Source organism: Colobus angolensis, unplaced genomic scaffold (genome assembly GCF_000951035.1).
Source record: "Colobus angolensis palliatus isolate OR3802 unplaced genomic scaffold, Cang.pa_1.0 Scaffold40, whole genome shotgun sequence".
NCBI lineage: Eukaryota > Metazoa > Chordata > Mammalia > Primates > Cercopithecidae > Colobus > Colobus angolensis.
Window position 1 is genome coordinate 6556020 of NW_012117377.1, and position 23821 is coordinate 6579840.

Below are 23821 nucleotides of genomic sequence, written 5' to 3' on the forward strand. Positions count from 1 at the left end.
GCCTGTAGTCCCAGCTACTCGGGAGGCTGAGGCAGGAGAATGGCGTGAACCCAGGAGGCGGAGCTTGCAGTGAGCTGAGATCTGGTCACTGCATTCCAACCTGGGCAACAGAGCGAGACTCCGTCCCAAAAAAAAAAAGAAAAAGAAAACTTCTACCTACCCACATATATATGCAATCTTTTGACAGAGTGGTTGTTTACATGAAGCACAGACATGGAAGTCAATGATTGAACTGAACAAGCACCTCCCCCTGGAAGAAGTCTGGGGACCTGAGGTAAGAGACACATTGCCTTGCAAATTGTTTATTTTGAATAACTAATCTGGCATTTTGCTATTAACAAAAACTTGATGGAAACATTTTGGATTTAAATTTGTTTGGGTAAACCAAATCCTATTTTTATATTGTATCATGGTATATTTAAAATGCTTCATCTTAATTTCTATTTGATCTTTTGTTGGTTCTGTGTCGCTATTTTAATTTTCACTGCTGTAAATATGTGTTTGCAGATTATTAAATATCTGTTAAACATGTGAAAGCATCAAGAGTGAGTCTTTTTAAAGACTACCTAGCTCCCTTACTTCCTCAGGTCTTTACTGAAAAGTCAAGTTATCGATGAGGACTTCCCTGGCCACCATATGGAAAAACTTAACCCTCACTTTCATGAAAGCCCATATTTGTCCCTCCCTATTTTCTTTCCTTTTTTTTTTTTTTTTTTTTTGAGACGGAGTCGCTCTCTGTTGCCTAGGCTACTAGGCTGGAGTGCAGTGGCACAATCTCAGCTCACTGCAAGCTCTGCCTCCTGGTTTCAAGCAATTCTCCTGCCTCAGCCTCCCGAGTAGCTGGAACTACAGGCATGTGCTACCACCGCCAGGTAATCTTTGTGTTTTTAGTAGAGACAGGGTTTCACCATGTTGGCCAGGCTGGTTTCAACTCCTGACCTCAAGTGATCCACCTGCCTCAGCCTCCCAAAGTGCTGGGATTACAGGCTTGAGTCGCCACGCCCAGCCTCCCTCCCCTATTTTATTTAATATCATTAGCATTTATAACTATGACACATTACATAGGCTACTTTCAAAATCTTATTTATTTTCTAGTTCCCTTATTAGAATGTAAGCTCCATGAGGGAAATTTTGTTTTGTTCACGGCATCTAATGCATTGTAGGTGCTCATTAAATATTTGTGGACCAAATTAATTCATTATAGATCATATACCTATTATAAAGAGTACTTTTCTACTATTTAAAAATCATAAAAGGGCCAGGCACGGTAGCTCACACTTGTAATCCTAACACTTTCGGAGGCCGAGGCGGGTGGATCATTTCAGCCCAGGAGTTCAAGACCAGTCTGGGCAACATGGTAAGACCCCATATCTACAAAAATTAAAAAAAAAATAGCTGGGCACAGTGGTGCATGCCTGTAGTTCCAGCTACTCAGGAAGCTGAGGTGGGAGGATCACTTGAGCCCCGGTGGCTGAGGTTGCAGTGAGCCATGATCACGCCTCTGCATTCTAGCCGGGGTGACACAGTGAGATCTTGTCTCAAAAAAGAAAAAAGAAGATCAAATTAAAAAATAAAAATCATAAGGAATTAAACTGGTAGTTAAATCAGTTAAAAGAAAACTTATCCTCCTGATTTTTCATTGAAGGACATCCAGGGGTCTGGAGTTAGGGATAGGTATAAATGATAGGTGAGGATGATATCCCCATATCTTACAAAAGGCACCTAAATATTCTAAGATTCTGCCAAAATAACATACTGCAAAGCAGCAGTGAGCTCACTGGGTAATTGACAACCATGAAGCCTGCCTCAATCGGTATGATATGGTACAATGGTTCTCAAACTTGAGCATACATCAGAATCGCCAAGAGACTTTGTTAAAATAGATGGCTGGGTCCCACTCCCAGAGTTTCTAATTCAGCAGGTCTTGGGTGGGGCCCAAAAATTTGCACCTTGATGATACTGATATGCTGATCTGGGGACTATGTTTAAGAGCAATTGAAATAGTAGCGTACAGTCTAGAAAGACTCTGGAGTGCCCACACCAGGCCCTACATATTCGATTCTACTGCATGAGAAACTTAAAGCTCACCACTGAAAGGGTGAATTCAGTCTGAAGTCTGAATATAACAGAAAGCAGGTACCTGCAAAGACTAGTTATGTCCTCGTGAATAAGGCTACTCTTACTGATGGGCATCATTATTACGTTGTATCTTAACTCAACATGGCAATCAGGGCTGCTTTCTTCCTGAAACATGTACCTGAAATGAAATAGAAAGCCTTCCCGTTATTGGAGCTACACTGATTGCTACATAGTCCTTCTGATTCTAGAAGGATGAATGACACCTACATTTAAAAAAAAATCAGGGAAGTAGCTCTGGGGACTGTAAATTCTTAGAGAAAACACTGAAGGACTCATAAGCAAAAGTGGCATTTTCACAGGTTCTCCTAGTAAGGTTGGAGGTTGAGAAGGAAAGGGAGAATATGGGTACCGAGTGCTTGTCTACATCCACACAATACAGAATCGGATTTGAGTTTCTTGAAGTGGCTGAAGATATTAGACAGGAAAGTCCTTGGCTAAAAAGGCTAAAAATTGAGTATAATGCATGAGGCAAGGGGAGATTTGTTTTTTCTTTTCCTTTTTTTTTTTTTTTTTAGTTTCACTCTTGTTGCCCAGGCTAGAGTGCAATGGCACAATCTCAGCTCAATGCAACCTCCGCCTCCCAGGTTCAAGCAATTCTCCTGCCTCAGCCTCCCAAGTAGCCGGGATTTCAGGGACGTGCCACCACGCCTGGCTAATTTTGTATTTTTAGTAGAGTCAGGGTTTCACCGTGTTGGTCAGGCTGGTCTCGAACTCCTGACTTCAGGTGATCCACCCGCCTCAGCCTCCCAAAGTGGTGCTGGGATTTACAGGCATGAGCCACCATGCCCAGCCAAGAGATTTGTTTTCTAAGAGGCTGGGTGGTTTGATCAAGAGGGCTTTCACATGAAAAAAGAAGGGGGAAAAAACAATAATGGCAAGGGAGGGGGAGTTTTAATAATGTAACAGGAAATATCAGGCAGTGATATCTTTCCGGCAGTGACACAGAAAAAGAAGCAAGAGTCAGCAGGTATCATCATTCACATTAGGAAATAACGAAATAGGAAACAATATAAATATTCCTGCATGTCTGTATACAAAAATATATGACACAAGGCTATTAAGTCTTTGCTAGCAATGTTTTGTTGTATGATATATGCACAGCATCTGAACATATTTGGAATATACCACGTCCTTTTCCAATTAAGTTCATGGACCTATGTATTAACTAACTTGGTAGGACAAGTTTCACAGTTTATTTTTGACCTGGAAGAACGCTTCACCAAAAAATATAAGGTATTTTATATTTTCAAGTGGGGATACATTAAAAAATGGGTCTTTTACTTATTTTTCATTAACCCAACATATTGTTTCATAAAAGTGCCACAGACCACAATGGCAGAAAGGTAGACAAAGGCAAGAAATGCTAGAAGAAACAGATTTTTCAAAAAGCAATGTCAAAATGATTTTTGGAGTTTATTGAGACATATAGTAATATTTTTAAATTAAATATAATCAAGAATTTTAGGGATGCCACTTATGATTAAAATGTAATTATAGAATAATTCACCTACATAAAATAAAATGATCTGCTAAGAAGGGAAATAGAGGAATTTTCAGTGAGAAGGAAATATTCAGCCTTTATCTCTCCCCTTAGAATAACTAGTCCTGGTCTGTGTCCATTGAGGCTTCTGTTCCTAAGTTCCCACTCCTGAACCTGGCCTTTTATCAAACGAAGGATGCAGTGGCCTATACACAAGAATCCTTCAAAAATCCTTCCCTGGATGATGAGTCAGTTCTGGTAGTGTGTTTTGAATTTTTGTCCCTTCCAAAACTCATGTTAAAATTCCATCTCCAATGCGGCAGCGTTGAGAGGGGGAGCCTTGAAGAGGTGATTGGATGATGAAGGCAGAGCCCCCATACGTGGATTAATCCATTCACAGATTCATGGGTTAACGGGATAATGGACTCGTGGGCTTCATGGGAGTGGGACTGGCAGCTTTATAAGAACAGGAAGAGAGACCCGAGCTGTCATGCTCCTCCCCCTTGCCATGTGACGTCCTGTGACACTTTGGGTCTGTGCAGAGTCCCCACTAGGAAGATGGCCCTCAGATGCAACCCTTCAACCTTGGACTTCTCCGCCTCCTTGGAAAGGCATGAATTCCTTTTCCTTATAAATCACTCCGTTTCAGGTATTCTGTTATAAGCAACAGAAAACAAACTAACACACAGTGAAAGCCTCCTTGGCTCAGCACAGGTTGCTCAAGCTGTGTTCCTGGAGCTTCTGCAGCTGGCACCACCCTGCACGTGAGCCAATCTCCTGAGTCTCTCCTCTGCTGCCTGGGGGTTTCCTTCCCGGAAAGATGCCACAGACAGGGCAGGTATGGCAACATGGGCACACAACACATTTAGATTCTTTATAATGACTCTAACTGAAGCCAAAGGATCTATGACAAGTCTGTTTTCTCCGAAAATTCCTTGACAGTACAGGTCCATACAACTCTATGCACAACAAAACTCTGCCCGTCTTGTGATCTCCTCCTTTGCTTTTTATACAAATATCTTCCAGACTTCCCAGAGGTCTGTCAAAGTAGAGCTGGACACATGTGTTCCCTGTCCCTGGTTACTGTTTACTTCCTCTGCTCTTTCACATCACGGTTTCATTAACCCGAGGAGGGAACCCTCAGCCAAGGCAACCAGCCAGGGGCGTACACACAGCCGAGTATCAAGTGGGCCTTCTGCTCCATTTAGTCAGACTGGGTTTTTGGCTCCACTCATACGTGTGGTTACCAGAATATAAATGGTAAGCCACCTTCTCCTCCTCATCTTTTTTCTTATTTTTAAAATTAATTTTTTATTTCCATTTTTACCATGTAATATATGCACATAAAACTCCTCCCCATCTTGATGGCCTATGCATATTACTCTGAACTCAGTCATGTAACATGTTACATTTTTTTCTGGAATGCATTTTAGCCTAAAATTTTATTACTCCCAACAATTGTCCTTCAACCTGGCTGGGGCACTGGCACTCTGATGAACGACCTCTAAACATTCCTCTCATTGTTGCAGCCCTCATTACTAATTCATATTCCTGGGAGAGAACTTGGATTGGTAGAGCTGCCCTGCTACCACCTCAGTTATGTCCTGGGGTTGGGAGCAAAAGAATCTGTGCCTGTCAGCTTCTGGAATGAAAGGTGGGGACTTGGAATTACCCTCACTCTAATGATATCCAAGAGGAATCAGCATTCTATTAAAAATGATCATGGACTCTGGACAGACAGAAAAAAAAAGACAAATATCCACAAACATTGCTCTCAGGAAGAGGTGCTACTGGAATTTTTTAATTAAAGTTATACTGTTAAATTAGCTACAGACTTTGATGACTATTTCATCTCCTAGAATAAATGAAGAATACAGTCATACATCACTTAACAATGGGAACGTGTTCTGAGAAATGCTTCGTTAGGCAATTCTGTCATTATGCAAACCTCATAGAGGGTACTTACACAAACGTAGGCGGTGTAGCCTACTGTATAACTAGGCTGTGATAGAGCCTGTTGCTCCCAGGCTGCAAACATGAACAGCACGTTACTATACTGAATAATGTCAGGAAATGGTAAGTATTTGTGCAACAGGAATTTTTCAGCTCCATTATAATCTTATGGGACCACTATTGTATATGTGTTCTGTCAGTGACCGAAACATTGCTATGCAGTACACGACTGTAACTGATTATTGGAATGGAAGTAATAGTATGTAGGATATGTCTGTATCCTCACATTTCATGATATCCAGGTAAGTAAGGGTAGGCATAATCAGAATTGTACCTCGCATCTGAATAAAACAGTTTTCAAAAATTTCAGGCCAAGTGTTGTGGCTCATACCTGTAATCCCAGCACTTTGGGAGGCTAAGGTGGTAGGATTGCTTAAGTCCAGAAGTTCGAGAGAAATCTGGGCAACATCGTGAGACGCCCATCTCCTTTAAAAAAAAAAAAAAAAAAAAGGTAAAAAATTAGACAAGCATGGTGGCACATGCCTATAGTCCCAGCTTCTGGGGAGGCTGAGGCAGGAAGATTGCTTGAGCCTGGGAGATCGAAGTTTCAGTGAGCTGTGATCATGCCACTGAACTCCAGCCTGGGTGACAGAGTGAGACTCCATCCCTAAAAACAAAACAAAACACACATTAATTCAGTAAAATGTATCTTGACTACTGTGTGCCCGACTGAGGATACAGCAGTATGCAGTAAGCTTCCCTCTAGAGCTTATCGTTATTGCCATCTAATCATGGTAACATTTTCATCCACGGAGTTGCCATGAGGAAATCTCTTTGAGACTATGCAAGAGCTGATTCATCACAAAGCTCTATTGACTAGGAAGTTGTTCGTGAAGGAGGAATGTTTCAAGATATGTAGAAAAAAGAAAAATACCATTGTCTTAGTACATGTTGTACTGCTATAACAGAATGCCAGAGGCCAGGCAATCTATGATAAATAGAAATTGATTGGTTCATGATTCTGGAGGGTGGGAAGTCCAAGATCAAGGGGCTGGCGTCTGGTGAGGGCCTTCCTGCTGCATCATCAGATGGCAGAAGGCAAAAAGAGAGAAAGGGTGAGGGCGAGTGGGAGGCCAGGCAAGGCGGGTTGAACTCATCCTTTTATAAGCAACCCACTCCACGATAACAGCATTAACTCATTGATGAAGGTAGCGCCCCTGTGATCCAAACCCCTGGTGGGACCCGTTAGACCTCACTTCCCATCTCAACTTTTGGGATCAAGTTTCCAGCACGTGAGCTTTGAGGGATGCATCCAAACCATGCAACCTTGAAGGATGTTGATAGGCAAAAGCTCGGACACATCCAAAGTAATGGCCTTATAAATCTTCCTGTTTCCTTCAAATGAGAAGCTTTCAGAGAGCAAGAATGGTAGAGGAAGAGTCCTTTAAGTAGGGTGTGAAAACATACAGGATCTAAAAGAACCCAGAAGCAATGCCATGTAATAGTAGGATCAGGTACCTGCAAGTTTTAATAATCATTTGCTTTCATTGTGTTTGTTTTAACAGAGTAACCTTTAAAAATACAGGCTTGTTTCATCTGTGTTTTTTAAAAGGCAGGCAGGAGACAGTTTGTATCTTGAGACCCGTAGAAAGACATGGTAATGGTAATGGGGCTCAATGAAGATCCTAGGGGAAGATAAAAACCCAAGGATATACCATCTTGACTGTTGTGTCTGTATCTTATGATCAAAATTGTTTGTGTCCCCAGTTAAGCATCTTTGGAGCATTTTGTATTTTGTCAATTTAGGAAAATAATACGCTTACATATTCTCAACACTCTAATTTAATTGTTTATAAATACACTTGCTTTCACTAAGCATCACTTTTTATCAAATTTTAACCCAGTGTAGCTCTTAAAGGGCTATATAGAGCACTGCAGTGGTAAAATAGAAGGGAATAGCCATTACATCTCTAAATAATTTTTCAAGATAATTGAGACTATAATTTTGCTTATCAGAGTCATAAAATGACCTTAAAATTTTTTTCTTTGTTTCTCATTCAGAACTATATACACTGTTTTTCTTATGCTATGGGAAAACCAGGAGACTTAAATCAACCATACGAGATTATCAACAGTTCTAATGGTAACCATATATTTTGGCCCCTGGGCCATTCTGGAATGTATGTATTTCGTGTGAAGATCCTGGATCCAAACTATAGGTGAATATATGTGTTACTGTAATAGTGTTAGCATTAGTTCTTCAAAGTGTAATCTTCATTTTTTTAATTTGATGCATCCTATACATTCAGTCATTGTTATTCTTGTTATTTACATATTTCCTTTTTCATTTTGTAGCAATCACATGAAACATTCTATGTGGGTAGAAGATTTTATGTTAAGTGTTAATTAAATTAATCAATTTACAATTACATTCTGAGGACTTTCCTGGGTTCAGTTGCCGTGAAAGATCCAAATATAACACAGTCTCATCCTTCAAGGTATTTACAATTAAGCTGCCTGGAGAAGGAGGAGTGGGGGGATGGGTGCACATAAAAGCCAAGAAAAGTTAAATCAGAGCAAAATACAGGAGATATTTTTCAAATATAATTATTTGCATTATTGACAGGCACAATAGTAATTCAGAGATGGGAAAGATTAATGCTATTTTGAGCAGTAAAAGAAAACTTTCTGGAAAACACAGAACATCAGTAGAATTTACATTGCCAGAAGACTGGGACAGACGCTTCCAGTGAAAGAAATCACACTAATAACGGAATGCAGCTAAATGTTAGCAAAAGGTTAGCATATTGTCTACGGCTTGTGGAGTCGCAAAGGAAGGCAGAAAGTGCCCTGAATGAGGAGGGTAGAAAACAAAGGAGGGAGACAAACTTACAACAATTCATAATATTTAAGTAAATTTCAGCCCATGTCCTAGAGACCTTCATTAGTGTCTTCACAAGGAAAGCGGTGTGATGAAAGCATAGTTCAAGAGAAATTAGCCTGAGAATAGCATAAAGGATGGTACCGAAGAAAAACAGGCCAGGCGCGATGGCTCACATCTGTAATCCCAGCACTTTGGGAGGCCAAGGCGGGAGGATCACCTGAGGTTGGGAGTTCGAGACTAGCTTGACCAACATGGAGAAACCCTGTCTCCACTAAAATACAAAATTAGCCAGGCGTGGTGGCGCACGCCTGTAACCCCAGCTACTCGGAAGGCTGAGGCAGGAGAATCGCTTGAGCCCGGGAGCCAGAGGTTGCAGTGAGCTGAGATTGCGCCATTGCACTCCAGGCTGGGCAACAAGAGCGAAACTCCCTCTCAAAAAAATAAAATAAAATAAAAGTAAAAATAAACTCTACATGGATAATGGAGAAGAGTGACGTCAACAAGGAAAGAGGTCAAAGGAAGGCCTAGTGGCAGTAAGAATGGAAAGAAGGGAAAAAAGAGTCTGATGACGAGAGATTATATCAATCTAATGTGGCAAGTAAAGAAGAACTCGATATAGTTTCATGTTTTCTAGACCAGGTGATTAAAATAATGGTATTTCCTTTGAGCACAATAGGTAATGGGGTGGTTTTTCTTTGGGTGAGGTGTTGAGATAAGAGTTCTGACTTTGAATTTGAGGGGACAGGGAGATATCTAAGTGAAGATGTCCTATCAACAGTTAAGATTGCTAATCTGGGCCCGGAGTGGAAAGGAAGAGCTGATGATAAAAAGTTAACAGTACGGATGTGGGTACCTTCTACAGGGATTCAAGGAGCGTACAAAGGTTAGCTGACTGATTATAAATAGAGAATGGAAGGGCTTTAGGGGACACCCACTGTTAAGGAATTTGGGGTGATGAGGAAGGGGCAGACCAGTGAGTTATTGAAATAAAAGAAAAATGAAGACAAAAATAGAAAGGTAATTTTTAAAAACGCAGTAAAACAGGATATTTAAAGGTGACTATCACTAACAGAAATGTCCCAAACATGTTCTAAAATCATGATTATCAATGCAGGATTTGAAAAGAGGGTGTCTCAAAACTGGTTATGTCCACTATTAGCCTCTAAGCTATTCAAAGACACCTTCAAAAGAAGGCTGAGAGTTCATGAGAAAGGCTGACAGAGAGGATTTCTTCCAGGAGACTTTTCCGAATGCCATGGGGACAAGAATCCTTCCCCACAAGTAAGAGGGGGCTTCAGAAAACTACTCAGGGAAACTAACATGGGCCTCCTGGTTTGGGGATGGGGGAACAAGTATTATGCCTAATTCTCATCTAGAAAGTTTGAAGGTAAGAGGATGCCTACAGGTGCACTGACAATAGGAGACATTAAATGGGACTAAAAAACTGATATTTTATAGTGATAGGAGGTATCATCCATAAGGAAGGTAAAATATTCATGAATTTTATGTACCCAACAAAAAGCCAGACAATACATGAGACTAAAACTATTAGAAACAAGGTAAGAATATGACAAAAACACAGTTTTATGAGGAGACTTTAATATATCTTTCTCAGAATTTGATAGATCAAGTAGTCATAAAACAGATAAGCAAGTGGAGAATGTGAATAAAATTATTAATTAACCTAAGTCAAGAGATAAGTAAAGTGGAGTCTTGGCTTATCTAGGAATTAGGATCTAAAGTCAGTTTGTAAGGATGATATTGTATGTGGCCAAAATTACTTTTGATTTCTCATAAACGGTGTCATGCTAGAAACTGAAATAGCATCTCTCAGTGAGTCCAGTAGAGCCAGTAGTTCCACCAACATTTCAACAGATTACTGTTTCTTTCGTTTTGTCCCAGTTAAAATACTCGATCCACATTTTAAGCCATGTGGTAGAAAAAATGGGTGCTGTTTGTCTTTTAACACTATAATCATCTTTGTTGTGTAAGATGTTCACATGTGAAAGGCTCAGCAGAACTAAAACCAACTATGAAAAGGGAAGATTCCAGTTTCCCATCTCTCATTCACTTCAGAATAGAAGCACACTGAGTGGGTAGTGGGGAGGATCTGCCGTATCTTACAATGCCCACAGAGCGCACACATTCTCTCCCAGTGCCTAGGGAGACACCGTAAGTGACAATAATCTTATGGTGAACCAAAAATAAAATTTTAACAAGTGAAAGAACATCATTTTATAGGCTACAATTCAGGCTAGAAACTAAAAAATATCAATAGCGTTCTATTTCTTACAATATGACAGATACAGCGTTCAGGGAAAGCCTTTCCTGCACAGTACATTTAACACGCATACACCTTTTAAATGCACGGCCACATTGATGGGAAACTGAGGGAATTATCTGTAGGCCAGAAATTCCGAAAAAGTGCAAATTCATTACATCCTATTGGAGTTATCTAAAGACACTCTATCCTCCCTAGGGTTATCTGCGTGTCCCTGTTGACCTGGATCACAAGGCAACATGTAGGAGAAAGGAGAACAAGTGTGGGGCCCTAGCAGCGATAGAGAGTAGATCAAAGAACCTAAGGCTTTGAAGGGCAGAATCCTTAGGGAAGATGGCAAGGATACATGCCTGAATCAATCCTGGCTCCAGATTTAAAAAAATAAAATAAAATTATTCCCTAAGAGTTTTAACTACAAATGTACACTGAATAGATTTAAGCCTGGATTACATATTAGCTGAGTGTCCAAAAAGAATAATCTAGCCACAAATTTAAAGTGGTCCCAGCCTATGAGTGCCTCCAATATGCTCAGCAGAAGCAAATGTATGCCCCCTCTGGAGGACTGTGCTTTTAAGCTCAAGCCTCAGAAAATTCCCAAAGGAAAAGCACCAACCAACAAAACATAAGAGAAGAAGAAATCATGAACAAGGGTCAACAGAAACAACAATCCACAAAACCAACCTACAAAGCTTCCAATGTTGGGTTTATTACACACAGAATACAAAACACGTAAGCTTAAATGCTGAAATGTATTTATAAGAGAGCTCTGAAAGGAAGATGAAAGAAGAAGAAACCATCCAAGCTGACCAGAAGACCTGGAAAGAAACAGAGAAAATTTCTAAAAACGAAAAACATAATCAACCTAACTAAAAACTCAATACACAGATTAAACAAAAGACTACATTCACGAAAAGAAAATTAGTCAATGGAAAGAACAAATGTCCACGACAGTCCACATCCTCATTTACTTTTCCAAAAAACTTCAACTTCCAAATATCTCCACCTACCATAGTGTCATTAACCCTAAATAATCACAAATGTACTTATTAGCCTCCAAAAGAGAACAAACTGAAGTCTCACAGCTAGCCCCAAGTCCAAAGTCTGAATGATACCCAGGCCTCCTTTAATTTTGTCATGATCCTGCCTTCCTATTCTGTACCCTGTGGCCTTTATGGTGGCAGAGTTTACCACTACCAACACACCTTACATAAAAGAGTAGGGGAAACGGAAGAAAGAAAGATCAGTTCAAATAGGTGACAGCTAGGTAGGAAATAAGTACAGATACTGTATTCCTAGTATCCACATGTGATCATGAAGCTCATGAAGCTATAGTATTTTTTATTTTCTCCATTTTCTAACCTATGTTCACTATGTCTTTAGCCAGCATTTCAGGTTTATTTCCTAGCAGAATAACCTTAATTTTCTGTGTGTGTGTGTGTGTGTGTTTGAGACAGGGTCTCATTCTGTTGCCCAGGCTGGAGTGCAGTGGCGTGATCTCAGTTCACTGCAACCTCCACCTCCCGGGTTCAAGAGATTCTCCTGCTTCAGCCTCCTAAGTAGCTGGGACACCTGGCTAATTTTTGTATTTTTAGTAGAGACGGGGTTTCACCATGTTAGCCAGGCTGTCAATTTTCACTACTAAGGAATCTGAGCTCTTAGCAATCCCTGTCTGTACATTCCTGGGGCCATAAGTAAAATTGTGAAATTCCACTCCTAGTTCTATCACTTGGTTCTTAGATTCCCGTATTCTGTCTGTGGGAGAAACACCTCCAAATCTTACTCACTGACAAAAGTATTTACTTCATCGAAAGAGAATTCCCCAACTTCACAGATAACCTTTCTTGCTGGCTTCACAGCTTTTCAATATAATCATCCATACCAGAGCACTTCTGTGAGTAAAATAAAGCTTTGTTAACATTTACACCCAAGCAGCAGGTGTAATACCAAAAGTGTCCTAGGTAGCCAGTAATTTTGGTTACCCTCATAATAAATAGCAGCCTTAAAAGTCCATGCTACTATTCTGTGAGGCCAGTGAATTACATGTATACCAGCCCTTTGCCTTCTTCTTCTTATTATTATTCTTATTTGAGACTGAGTCTTGCTCTGTCACCCAGGCTGAAGTGCAGTGCAGTGGTGTGATTTCAGTTCACTGCAACCTCTACCTCACGGATTCAAGCTATTCTCATGCCTCAGCCTCCCAAGTAGCTGAGACTACAGGCACCCGCCACCACGCCTGTGTAATTTTTGTATTTTTAGTATAGATGAAGTTTTGCCATGCTGGCCAGGCTGGTCTCGAACTCCTGACCTCAGGTGATCTGCCCACCTTGGCCTCCCAGAGTGCTAGGATTACAGGTGTGAGCCACCACCTTGCTGCCTTCTTTTGCTATAAAATGAGTTCCTTGGCTAGAAGCAATCTTGTGGGGATAACATGAAAATGCATATGACACTCGTTATATCCCTGTGTGGTGTTGCAGGCAGAGGCTTTGTAGAAAAGGCAAATTCAAATCCCAAAATTGTCACAGAAAGAATAAATCACTGTCCCCTCCATGCCATAATCAACCTGTCACCAGATGGCTGTCTGATACCTCTGGATTCATATACACACAGGAGGCTTTGGTTGGTTGCTGCCACTGCCAAATACAGGCACACCCCAGAGATACTGTAGGTTTAGTTCCAGACCCCCGCAGTAAAGCGAGTCATGTGAATTTTTTGGTTTCCCAATGCGTACAAATCTTATGTTTACACTATACTGTAGCCTATTAAGTGTGCAACAGCATTGCACATTGTCTAAAAAATATATAACTACCTTAATTTTAAAAATACTTTATTGCTAAAAAATGCCAACAATCATCTGCGCTTTTAGCAAGTCAATCTTTTTGTTGGTGGAAGGTCTTGCCTCAGTGTTGATGGATGCTAATTGGGGTGGTGGTTGCTGAAGGCTGGGGTGGCTGTGGCAGTTTCTTAAAATAAGGCAACAGTGAACTTTGCTGCAACTATTCCTTTCATGAAAGATTTCAATGTAGCATGCCATGCTGTTTGGCAGCATTTTACGCACAGTAGAACTTTCAAAACTGGAGTCAGTCCTCTCAAATCTTGCCACTGCTTTATCAACTAAATGTATGTAATATGATAAACACTTTGTTATTTCAACAGTATTTACAGCAACTTCACCGGGAGTAGATCTGATCTCAAGAAAGCACCGCTGGGCGTGGTGGCTCACGCCTATAATCCTAGCACTTTGGGAGGCACAGGCAGGTGGATCACTTGAAGTCAGGAGTTCGAGACCAGCTTGGATGGCAAAAATCCATCTCTGCTAAAAATACCAAAAATTAGCCAGATTTGGTGGTGGATGCCTGTAATCCCAGCTACTTGGGAGGCTGAGGCAGGAGAATTGCTTGAACCCGGGAGGGAGAGATTGCAGTGAGCCGAGTTTGCCCCTTTGCACTCTGACCTAGGCGACAGAGCAAGAGTCCATCAAAGAAAAAGAAAAAAAAGAAAGAAAGAAACCACTTTCTTTGCTCATTTATGAGAAGCAAAGCACTATCATCCATTCAAGTTTTATCATGACATTGCGGCAATTCAGTTCCATCTTCAGACTACACTTCTAATTCTACCTCTCTTGGTATTTCTGCCACATCTGCAGTGATTTCCTCCACTGAAGTCTTGAGTCCCTCAAAGCCATCATGAGGGTTAGAGTCAACTTCTTCCAAACTTCTGCTAATGTTGATATTTTTACCTTCTCCCATGATCATGAATGTTCTCAGTGGCATCTAGAATGGTGAATACTTTCCAGGTTTTCCATTTATTTTGTCCAGATACATCAGAGGATTTACTATCCATGGCAGCTATAGATTTATGAGATGTAATTCTTAAATAGTAAGACTTGGAAGTCAAACGTACTCATTGATCATGGGCTGCGGAATGAATATTGTGTTAGCAGGTATGATAGGCATGAAAACAACATTGATCTCCTTGAACATCTCCATCTGAGCTCTTGGGTGACCAGGTGCATTGTCAATGAGTAGTAATATTTTGTTTTTTGGGGGGTTATTTTTATTATTATTATTTTTTAGACAGAGTGTCGCTCTGTTGCCAGGCTGGAGTACAGTGGCACGATCTCGGCTCACTGCAACCTCCTCCAGAATCAAGCAATTCTCCTGCCTCAGCCTCCAGTAGCGGGGACTACAGGCATGTGGCACCACACCCAGCTAATTTTTGTATTTTTAGTGGAGACGGGGTTTCACCATGTTGGCCAGGATGGTCTCAATCTCTTGACCTTGTGATCCACTCGCCTTGGCCTTCCAAAGTGCTGGGATTACAGGCAGGCATGAGCCACCGCGCCTGGCCTATTTTTTTTTTTTTTTTTTTTTACTTTTTAAAATAAGAGAGAGGATCTGGTTCTGTTGCCCAATCTGGTTTCAAACTCCTGGGCTCAAGCAATCCTCCTGCCTCAGCCTTCCAAAGTGCTAGGATTACAGGTGTGAGTCACCATGCCCGGCCAACTAGTAATATTTTGAGAGGAATCTTTTTTTTTTTCTGAGAGTAAGTCTCAACAATGGGCTTAAAATAGTGAGTAAAGCATTCTGTAAACAGACATGCTGTCATCCAGGCTTTGTTATTCCACTTAAAGAGCACAGGCAGAGTAGACTTACCATAATTCTGAAGGGCCCTAGAATTTTTGGAATGGTAAATGAGTGCTGGCTTTAACTTAAAATCATCAGCTACATTAGCCTCTAACAAGAAAGTCAGCTTATCCTTTGAAGCTCTGAAGCCAGGTACTGATTTCCCTTCTCTAGCTATGAAAGTTCTAGGTGAGACCGGGCATGGTTGCTCACACCTGTAATCCCAGCACTTTGGGAGGCCGAGGTGGGTGATCGCCTGAGGTCAGGAGTTCAAGACCAGCCTGACCAACATTGTGAAACCATATCTCTACTAAAAATACAAAATTAGCCAGGTGTGGTCGTGGGCACCTGTAATCCCAGCTACCTGGGAGGCTGAGGCAGGAGACTCACTTGAACCCAGGAGGTGGAGGTTGCAGTGAGCCAAGATCACGCCACTGCACTCTAGCCTAGGCAACAAGAGCAAAATTCCACCTCAAAAAAAAAACAAAAACAAAAACAAAAAAAGAAAGTCCTAGATGGCATCTTCTTCCAACAGAAGTCTGCTTCATCCACACTGAAAATCTGTTGTGGAGTGTAGCCACCTTCATCAATCATCTTAGCTAGATCTTCTGGATCATTGCTGCAGCCTCTCCATCAGCACTTGCTGCTTCGCCATGTAATTTTATGTTATGCAGATGGCTTCTTTTCTTAAACCTCATAAACCAACCTCTTCTAGCTTCAAACCTTCCTTCTGCAGCGTCTTCACTTCTCTCAGCCTTCCTAGAATTGAAGAGAGCTAGGACCTTGCTCTAAATTAGGCTTTGGTTTAAGGGATGTTGTGGCTGGTTTGATTATCTGTCCAGACCATTCAGACTTTCTCTATATCAGTAATAAGGCTGTTTCACTTTCTTACTGTTCATGTGTTCACTAGAGTAGCACTTTTAATTTTCCTTCAGAAACTTTGCATTCACATGACAGAATCACTACTTTTGCACTTTGTGGCCATTACAAAGTAAAGTAAGGGTACGGGAACACAACAGTATTGCTTTAATGCTACAATGGGTCTGATAGCCAGGATGGCTATTAAGTGACTATCGGGCAGGTTGTGCACGTAGCACTGATAGACTAGACAGAGATCATTCACATCCCAGGCTGGACGAGGTGGGACCGTGCTACATTTCATCATGTTGCTCAGAATGGCATGCAATTTAAAATCTATGAATTGTTTACTTCTGGAATTTTCCATCTCATATTTTTGGACCACTATTGATTACAAGTAAGTGAAATCACAGAAAGTGAAACTGTGGATCAGGAGAAATAGCATGCAGGTATACCTTGTTTTGCTGAGTTTCACTATATTGTGCTTCGCAGATACTATGAATGGTACCAATAGACTTGCTCAGCACAGGATTACCACAAACCTTCAATTTTTATAAACATGTGCTTGCTTTGTGTCTATCACATTTTGGTAATTCTCACAGTATTTCAATTTTTTTTTTTTTTAACAGGGTCTTGCTCTGTCGTCAGGCTGGAGTGCGGTGACACAGTCACAGCTCACTGCAGCCTTAACCTTCTGTTGGTGCAAGAGGCCAAGCTTTCAGCCTGTCTCAACTTTCAACATGCCTTCCTCACTAAGTTTCATCATTTCTAGCTTTTGATTTAGAGTGAGAGACATGTGCCTCTTCCTTTTACTTGAACACGTAGAGGCTATTTTAAGGTTATTCATTGGCCTAATTTCAATATTGCTGTCTCAGTGGGTAGGGAGGCTGATTGGAGAGATGGGGGATGTGGTCAGTGAGCAGTCAGAGCATACATAACATTGATTAAGTTCACTATCGTATATGGTCACAGTTCATGGTGCACGAGGACACTTTCAGTAGTAACATCAGAGATCACTGACCACAGATCCTATAACAGATATAATAATAATGAAAAAGGCTGACACTTTGGGAGGCCAAAGCGAGATAATAGTTGGAAGCCAGGAGTTCAAGACCCACCTGGGCAACATGGTGAGATCCCATCACTACAACAATTTTTTAAAAAAATATTATCTGAGCATGGTGGCATGTGTCTGTAGTCCTATCTACTCAGAAGGCTGAGAGAGACCGATCATTTGAGCCCAGAAGGTCAAGGCTGCAGTGAGCTGTGACTGTGTCACCGCACTCCAGCCTGACGACAGAGCAAGACCCTGTTAAAAAAAAAAAAAAAATTGAAATACTGTGAGAATTACCAAAATGTGATAGACACAAAGCAAGCACATGTTTATAAAAATTGAAGGTTTGTGGTAATCCTGTGCTGAGCAAGTCTATTGGTACCATTCATAGTATCTGCGAAGCACAATAAAGTGAAACTCAGCAAAACAAGGTATACCTGCATGCTATTTCTCCTGATCCACAGTTTCACTTTCTGTGATTTCACTTACTTGTAATCAATAGTGGTCCAAAAATATGAGATGGAAAATTCCAGAAGTAAACAATTCATAGATTTTAAATTGCATGCCATTCTGAGCAACATGATGAAATGTAGCACGGTCCCACCTCGTCCAGCCTGGGATGTGAATGATCTCTGTCTAGTCTATCAGTGCTACGTGCACAACCTGCCCGATAGTCACTTAATAGCCATCCTGGCTATCAGACCCATTGTAGCATTAAAGCAATCCTGTTGTGTTCCCGTAACCCTTACTTTACTTTGTAATGGCCACAAAGTGCAAAAGTAGTGATTCTGTCATGTTGTTATAATTGTTCTATTTTATTACTAGTTATTGTTCAGCTCTTACTGTGCCTCATTTATAAATTAAACTTTATCATACGTTTGTATGTATAGGAAAAACATAGTTATATGTAGGGTCTGGTACTATCCATGGTTTCAGGCATCTACTGGGGGTCTTGGAACTGTCCTCTGTGGATAAAGGGGGACTGCTGTATGGTATTTTGTAGTGGTGGCATCCAGGTCATCCTTGGTAAGGGAAATCCGTGCTTCTAAGGCCATCCTAGGCACCACAGCCACATTGTTTATGAGCCCATGAGCAAGCATTTGAGTAGCTGGGGAAAGAGGCCAACCATGTGGTGCTCGGGTGATAAGTAAGCTAAGAGCTTCCTCTCTAGTAAAGGTGTTTTGATAAACATTCAAATAAAACCCCACAATTCAGATACACTGGTCTCATTCTAAGCATTTCATCTACATGCTTTTCCCTCATATTTCTTCTCATCAACTCTGGTTTTTTCCAAGTCCCGGCCATGTCACCACATATTTACCCCTGCCCGTGATTATGCCTCAGGCCACCTCTCCTATTAGGAAAAGTGGGAAAATTATCATACTTGAAGATTTTTATGCTTGGAGGCCTTTTCTTCTCCACTGTTCCTCACGATTACATGTGGATGGAGCTATAGTACCACAGCTGTCCACATCTGGATTCAGAGCAATCTGTAAATCTTTCTCATATTTTTTCTTTATAGTCAGTGGGGAACTCCCCACATCTAGGCAAACGGTAGCCAAGTCAACTGTTTACATGCTTATTTGTGCATTTCGGCATCCCAAGACCAGTTCTGTACTTACACTTCATGACAGAGTTCATTTGAGCATTTTCAACTTCCTCGTGTTAGAGATAAGACTAACACTCAGCTATAAGAGGCAAACCAGGTTTCATGGTTACTTGGTGTTTGGGGATCAGAAGTTCAGTTTCTGCCAGTACCTAAACCATGAGCTGTTTCTCAAGAGAACTGTTACTTGCCCAAGAGTACTTGCATTTGCTTCAAAACTGTAGAGGCATCTGCTAATATTCCCCATCAGAACTTCCACAATCACACAGCCTCCTCATCTGCCACAGACATATCAAGCACCTTTAGATCTGTTAGGTCATAAGAGCCAGATCTCAGCCCTGTTTGCATCACCTGGACCATCTAGAGAGGCCCTTCACCCTGGACCCCATTCTGGCTGACTTTCAGGTCCCTCTGCATATTTGGAGAAGCGCATCCAAATTATGTGTGGTACATGTTGCCTCCAAAATCCAAAGTGTGCCATAAAAAGGCACATCCCTTTCTTGTGGAAGAAGTATAAAAAGCAGGAACTTGTTTTTGACTCAACAGTGCATCATGTACCCCACAACTCATGGGATTTATCTCTCTTACCTTTTTTTTTTTTTTTTTGGTAGGGACAAGGTCTTGCTATGTTGCCCAGCTGGTCTTGAACTCCTGGGCTCAAGCAATCCTTCCAAAGTGCTGGGATTACAGGTGTGAGCCAGCAGACTTGGCCTTGCCTCCTTTATCTTTTGTTTTTGAGACACAGTCTTGGTCTGTGGTCCAGGCTGGAGTACAGTGGCGTGATCTCAGCTCAATGCAACCCCTGCCTCCCAAGCTCAAGCAATTCTTGTGCCTCAGCCTCCCGAGTTGCTGGGATTACAAGCATGCACCACCATGCCTGGCTAATTTTTGTATTTTTAGTAGAGACGGGATTTTGCCATGTTGGCCAAGCTGGTCTCAAACTCCTGACCTCAAGCAATCCACCTGCCTCAGTCTCCCAAACTGCTGGCATTACAGGTGTGAGCCACAACACTTGGCCTTGTCTCCTTTATCTTACTAATATATCTGCAGTATCTGCTACCTCCTGCCCTCCAGGTCATGTATCATCAATATAGTGGACCAGCATGATGTTCTATGAGATGATGATAAAAACAGACTCCATGACAGCAGGATCATAGAGTGGATGTAGTCCTGAAGCAAGAAGGGAGGTGGATTACAGTATTCCCCGAGTGAAAGCAAACGGCCTCTGCTCCTTTCTGCCTGCTGGGTTTCTTGCCCAGGGCCACAGATGATGTAGTGAAACCAGACTTGAGCCTCAGTCAGTCTGATCGCAAAGCTCATGTTGTCCACTCTGCAGGTAGCAGAGTGTTGAGGGATGGTGGTGAAAGCTCCCGTGTCACATGTACTCTTTGAGTTGTACTGTTTTCTGTACAATGTAATATATTTAAGTGTCTGGAATTCAAAACTCATTCCGGTTGGAACAGCAGTTTGTTAAAGGTTTACATGATAGTGGTGTGGGGAGGAGGGAATGATTTGCTAAATGAATGGCTGCTTCTCAGACGCTGAGGGTGGTATGGATTTGCTTCTTTGATGAGAATACATTGTGGGGGGAGATAGCCACTCTTGATTAATCTCATAATATTCTCTCAGTCCCCAAAACTCATCAGTCTTCTGAACAGTTCAACCAAAAAACTTAAATTGAGTTATTGTAGGTGTTGCAGGTTCCCTGGAAAGGAAACTCTGAGATGAAGGTTAGCATGCAGGAAGTTCACTGTTAAGTGTTGCGGGATCAACACCTTTGGTGTTTCTGTCATGATGTAGTTCTCAATGCCATGGTGAATGGAGTATCGTATGGGTCCTGTCTCAGGGAGAATGAGTAGTTCACGTCTGATCAGTTCACTCCAGTATTTCCCTTTCTCTAAGTCTTTCTACTTATTTCTATACATTATAATAAAGGGTGGCTGTCCTCTCAAGTTCATTTAATGCATTCGTATCAACAATCGAATATAACCTAGAGTTATGCTTACACTTCCTTGGTCTAACACTCTCAGAATTCATTTTTTCTATACATATTCTTAGGGTATTGCTTATATGAGTTGGCAAAATTCTGCAGTTATTTTTCTGTGTAACCCTTCCTCTCCTGAGTTTGACTTTCGTATTGCTCTCTAGAACTTGGTAGGATCTAAATCTGTCTAGAAACAATGTGTTTGTTGAGATAGAGCATGATAAGAACTGGGTTATGCTTGCAACATAACCCCTCAGTACAAGTCTTATAGCTGGGCATGGTGTTGCATGCCTGTAGTACCAGCTACTCAGGAGGCTGTTGGGGAGGATCATTTGAACCCAGAACTTCAAGCTCAACATTGCGAGATCCCATCTCTAAAGTTAAAAAAAAAAAAAAGGAATACAGAAATCATAGACCTAAATATAAAATGCAAAACTCTGAAACTCATAGAAGATAACTAACATAGGAAAAACACTGATTAACCTTGCATATGGCTATGACTCTTTGGATAAACACCAATGGTATGATCCATGAAATAAATCGCTGAAAAGTTGGACTTCATTAAAATTAAAAACTTCTGCTCTGTGAAAGACAATGTCAAGAGAATGAGAAGACAAGCCACACACTGGGAGAAAATATTTACAAAAGAGAGATCCAATAAATAATTGGTATCCAGAATATACAAAGAAGGCTTAGAACACAACAATAAGAAAATAACCAGATTTAAAAATGGGCAAAAGATCTGAACAGACACCTCTCCAGAGAAGATAAATGGATGACAAAAAAGCATATAAAAAAATGTTCAACATATGTCATTAGAAAATGCAAATTAAGACAATAAGATACCACTACACACTTACCAGAATGGTCAAAATCCAGCACACTGACAATATCAAATCTGACAAGGATATGGAACATCAGGAAGTCTTATTCATTGCTGAAAGAAGTCCAAATGGTGCAGCCACTTTGGAAGACAGTTGTTTGGCAGTTTCTTACAAAACTAAACATACTGTTACTGTACGACCCAGCAGTGGTACTCACTGGTATTCACCCAAATGAGGCTGAGGTGGGAGGATTGGTTGAGCCTGGGAAGTTGAAGTTGCAGTTGCAGTGAGCTGTGATGCTGCTGCTGCACTCTAGCCTGGATGATAGAGTGAGAACCTGTCTCAAAAGATTTAAAAAAAAAAAAAGTTAAAGAAAATACTGTGGCCGGGTGTGGTGGCTCACACCTGTAATCCCAGCACTTTGGAAGGCCGAAGCGAGCGGATCATAAGGTCAGGAGTTTGAGACCAGCCTGGCCAACATAGTGAATCTCCTTCTCTACTAAAAATACAAAAATTAGCCAGGCATGGTGGCACGCACCTGTAATCCCAGCTACTCAGGAAGCTGAGGCAGGAGAATCACTTGAACCTGGGAGGCGGAGGTTGCAGTGAGCCAGGATCATGCCATCGCACTCCAGCCTGGGCAATAGAGTGAGACTCTGTCTCAAAAAAAAAAAAAAGAAAAGAAAAGAAAAGAAAATACTGTGGGGTTTGTAACACGTAATAAAAGTAAAATGGATGAAAACAATGGCACAAAGGATGGGAGTAGGGATTAGAAGCATAGTGTTTTAAGATTCTTATACTTAAGAATGGTATATTATTTGCCAGAAAAATGTGATAAATTAATGATTGATATTGTATACCAACCACATTAGAAAAAGACACAAACCTATAAAAACTAATAGGGGAGATAATGTGGAATCATTAAAAAAATACTTTATTAATACAAAAAAGGACAGAAGAAAAGGAGAAAGGAAAACAAAATATATAACTTAAAAATGTATAACAACTTAAGATAGCAAACAAATAGCAAGACTGTAGATTTAACTCTAAAGATACCAACAATTACATTAAATACAAATGGTCTAAATATCCCAATTAAAGAACAGAAATTGTCATATTGGATAAAAATATAAGACCTAACTACAGACTGTCTACCAGTAGCCCATATTAAATATGAAGACACAGATTGATTAAAAGTAAAAGGATAAAAAAAGATAAACCATGCTAATAGTAGTCAAAAGAAAGCCAGATTGGCCATATTAATAGCAGATAACAGGAATTCAGAACAAGGAAGGTATAAAGAGACTCATTACATAGTGATAAAGAAGGTATAATAATCCTAAATGTGGATTTACCTTTAAAACAGCTTCAAAATACATGAAACAAAAATGGATAGAACTAAACAGAGAAACAGCAAACCCCTAACTACAGTTGGAGATTTCAACACTCCTTTCTCAGAAATTGATAGGACAAGCAGAGAGAAAATCAGTAAGGATACAGAATACCTAAACTATGCTATCAACCAGCTCAGTCCATTTGACAATACTACATCTAACAACTTTTAAACCGTAAAGTTCCAACTGCACTTATTCCATGCTGATTCCATCACAATTTCATTCTATCAAAGGTCAGCTTGGCCCTCTTTTCAGTCCCAATTGCCTCTACCCAAGTCTAGACCTCATTATCACAAAACTGGGTTGTTCACTACTGTGAATAATTTTTCCATATGGCCCACTTACATCTAATCTCTCTATTCCAAATCACTTTACAAACTGCTATTGAATTAAATTCAAAAACAATCATGACTCCTTTATACAAAAAGGGTAAAGTCAAAATTTCTAAGCCTTTCATTAAAGCCCTCTGGAGGGCACATGTGCAGGCATGAGCACGCGCGCGTGCGCGCACACACACACACACACACACACACACACACAAAACCCCCACTACTTCCCTCTACATGCACCAAGCTATTTCCTCATTATCCCTTAAACCTCACAAATTCATTCCCATTTCCAAACCTTTGCTCATCTCTCTCTATACCTGGAATACCCTAGCCCTTCATCCTTAAACTCCAACCTTTAGGACTCAACACAAGCCCCTTTGCCGTGCTGTGAACATTCCCGTGATAGGTGTCTA

The 23821-nt window shown here is 40.9% G+C and overlaps 1 protein-coding gene across 4 annotated transcripts in view; it reads left to right on the forward strand.

The window, feature by feature from the left end:
* Window positions 1–23821, forward strand: part of LOC105521504 (chromosome unknown open reading frame, human C1orf101) — a 177445-nt gene that overhangs the window by 145283 nt on the left and 8341 nt on the right. For 3 of the 4 annotated variants that reach the window (XM_011955717.1, XM_011955720.1, XM_011955719.1), the window contains 2 exons: window positions 188–274; window positions 7634–7791. In XM_011955717.1, coding sequence (XP_011811107.1) covers window positions 188–274; window positions 7634–7791 — 245 coding nt within the window. The remainder of the gene's footprint in view (window positions 1–187; window positions 275–7633; window positions 7792–23821) is intronic. The other variant, XM_011955718.1, reaches the window with a different exon arrangement.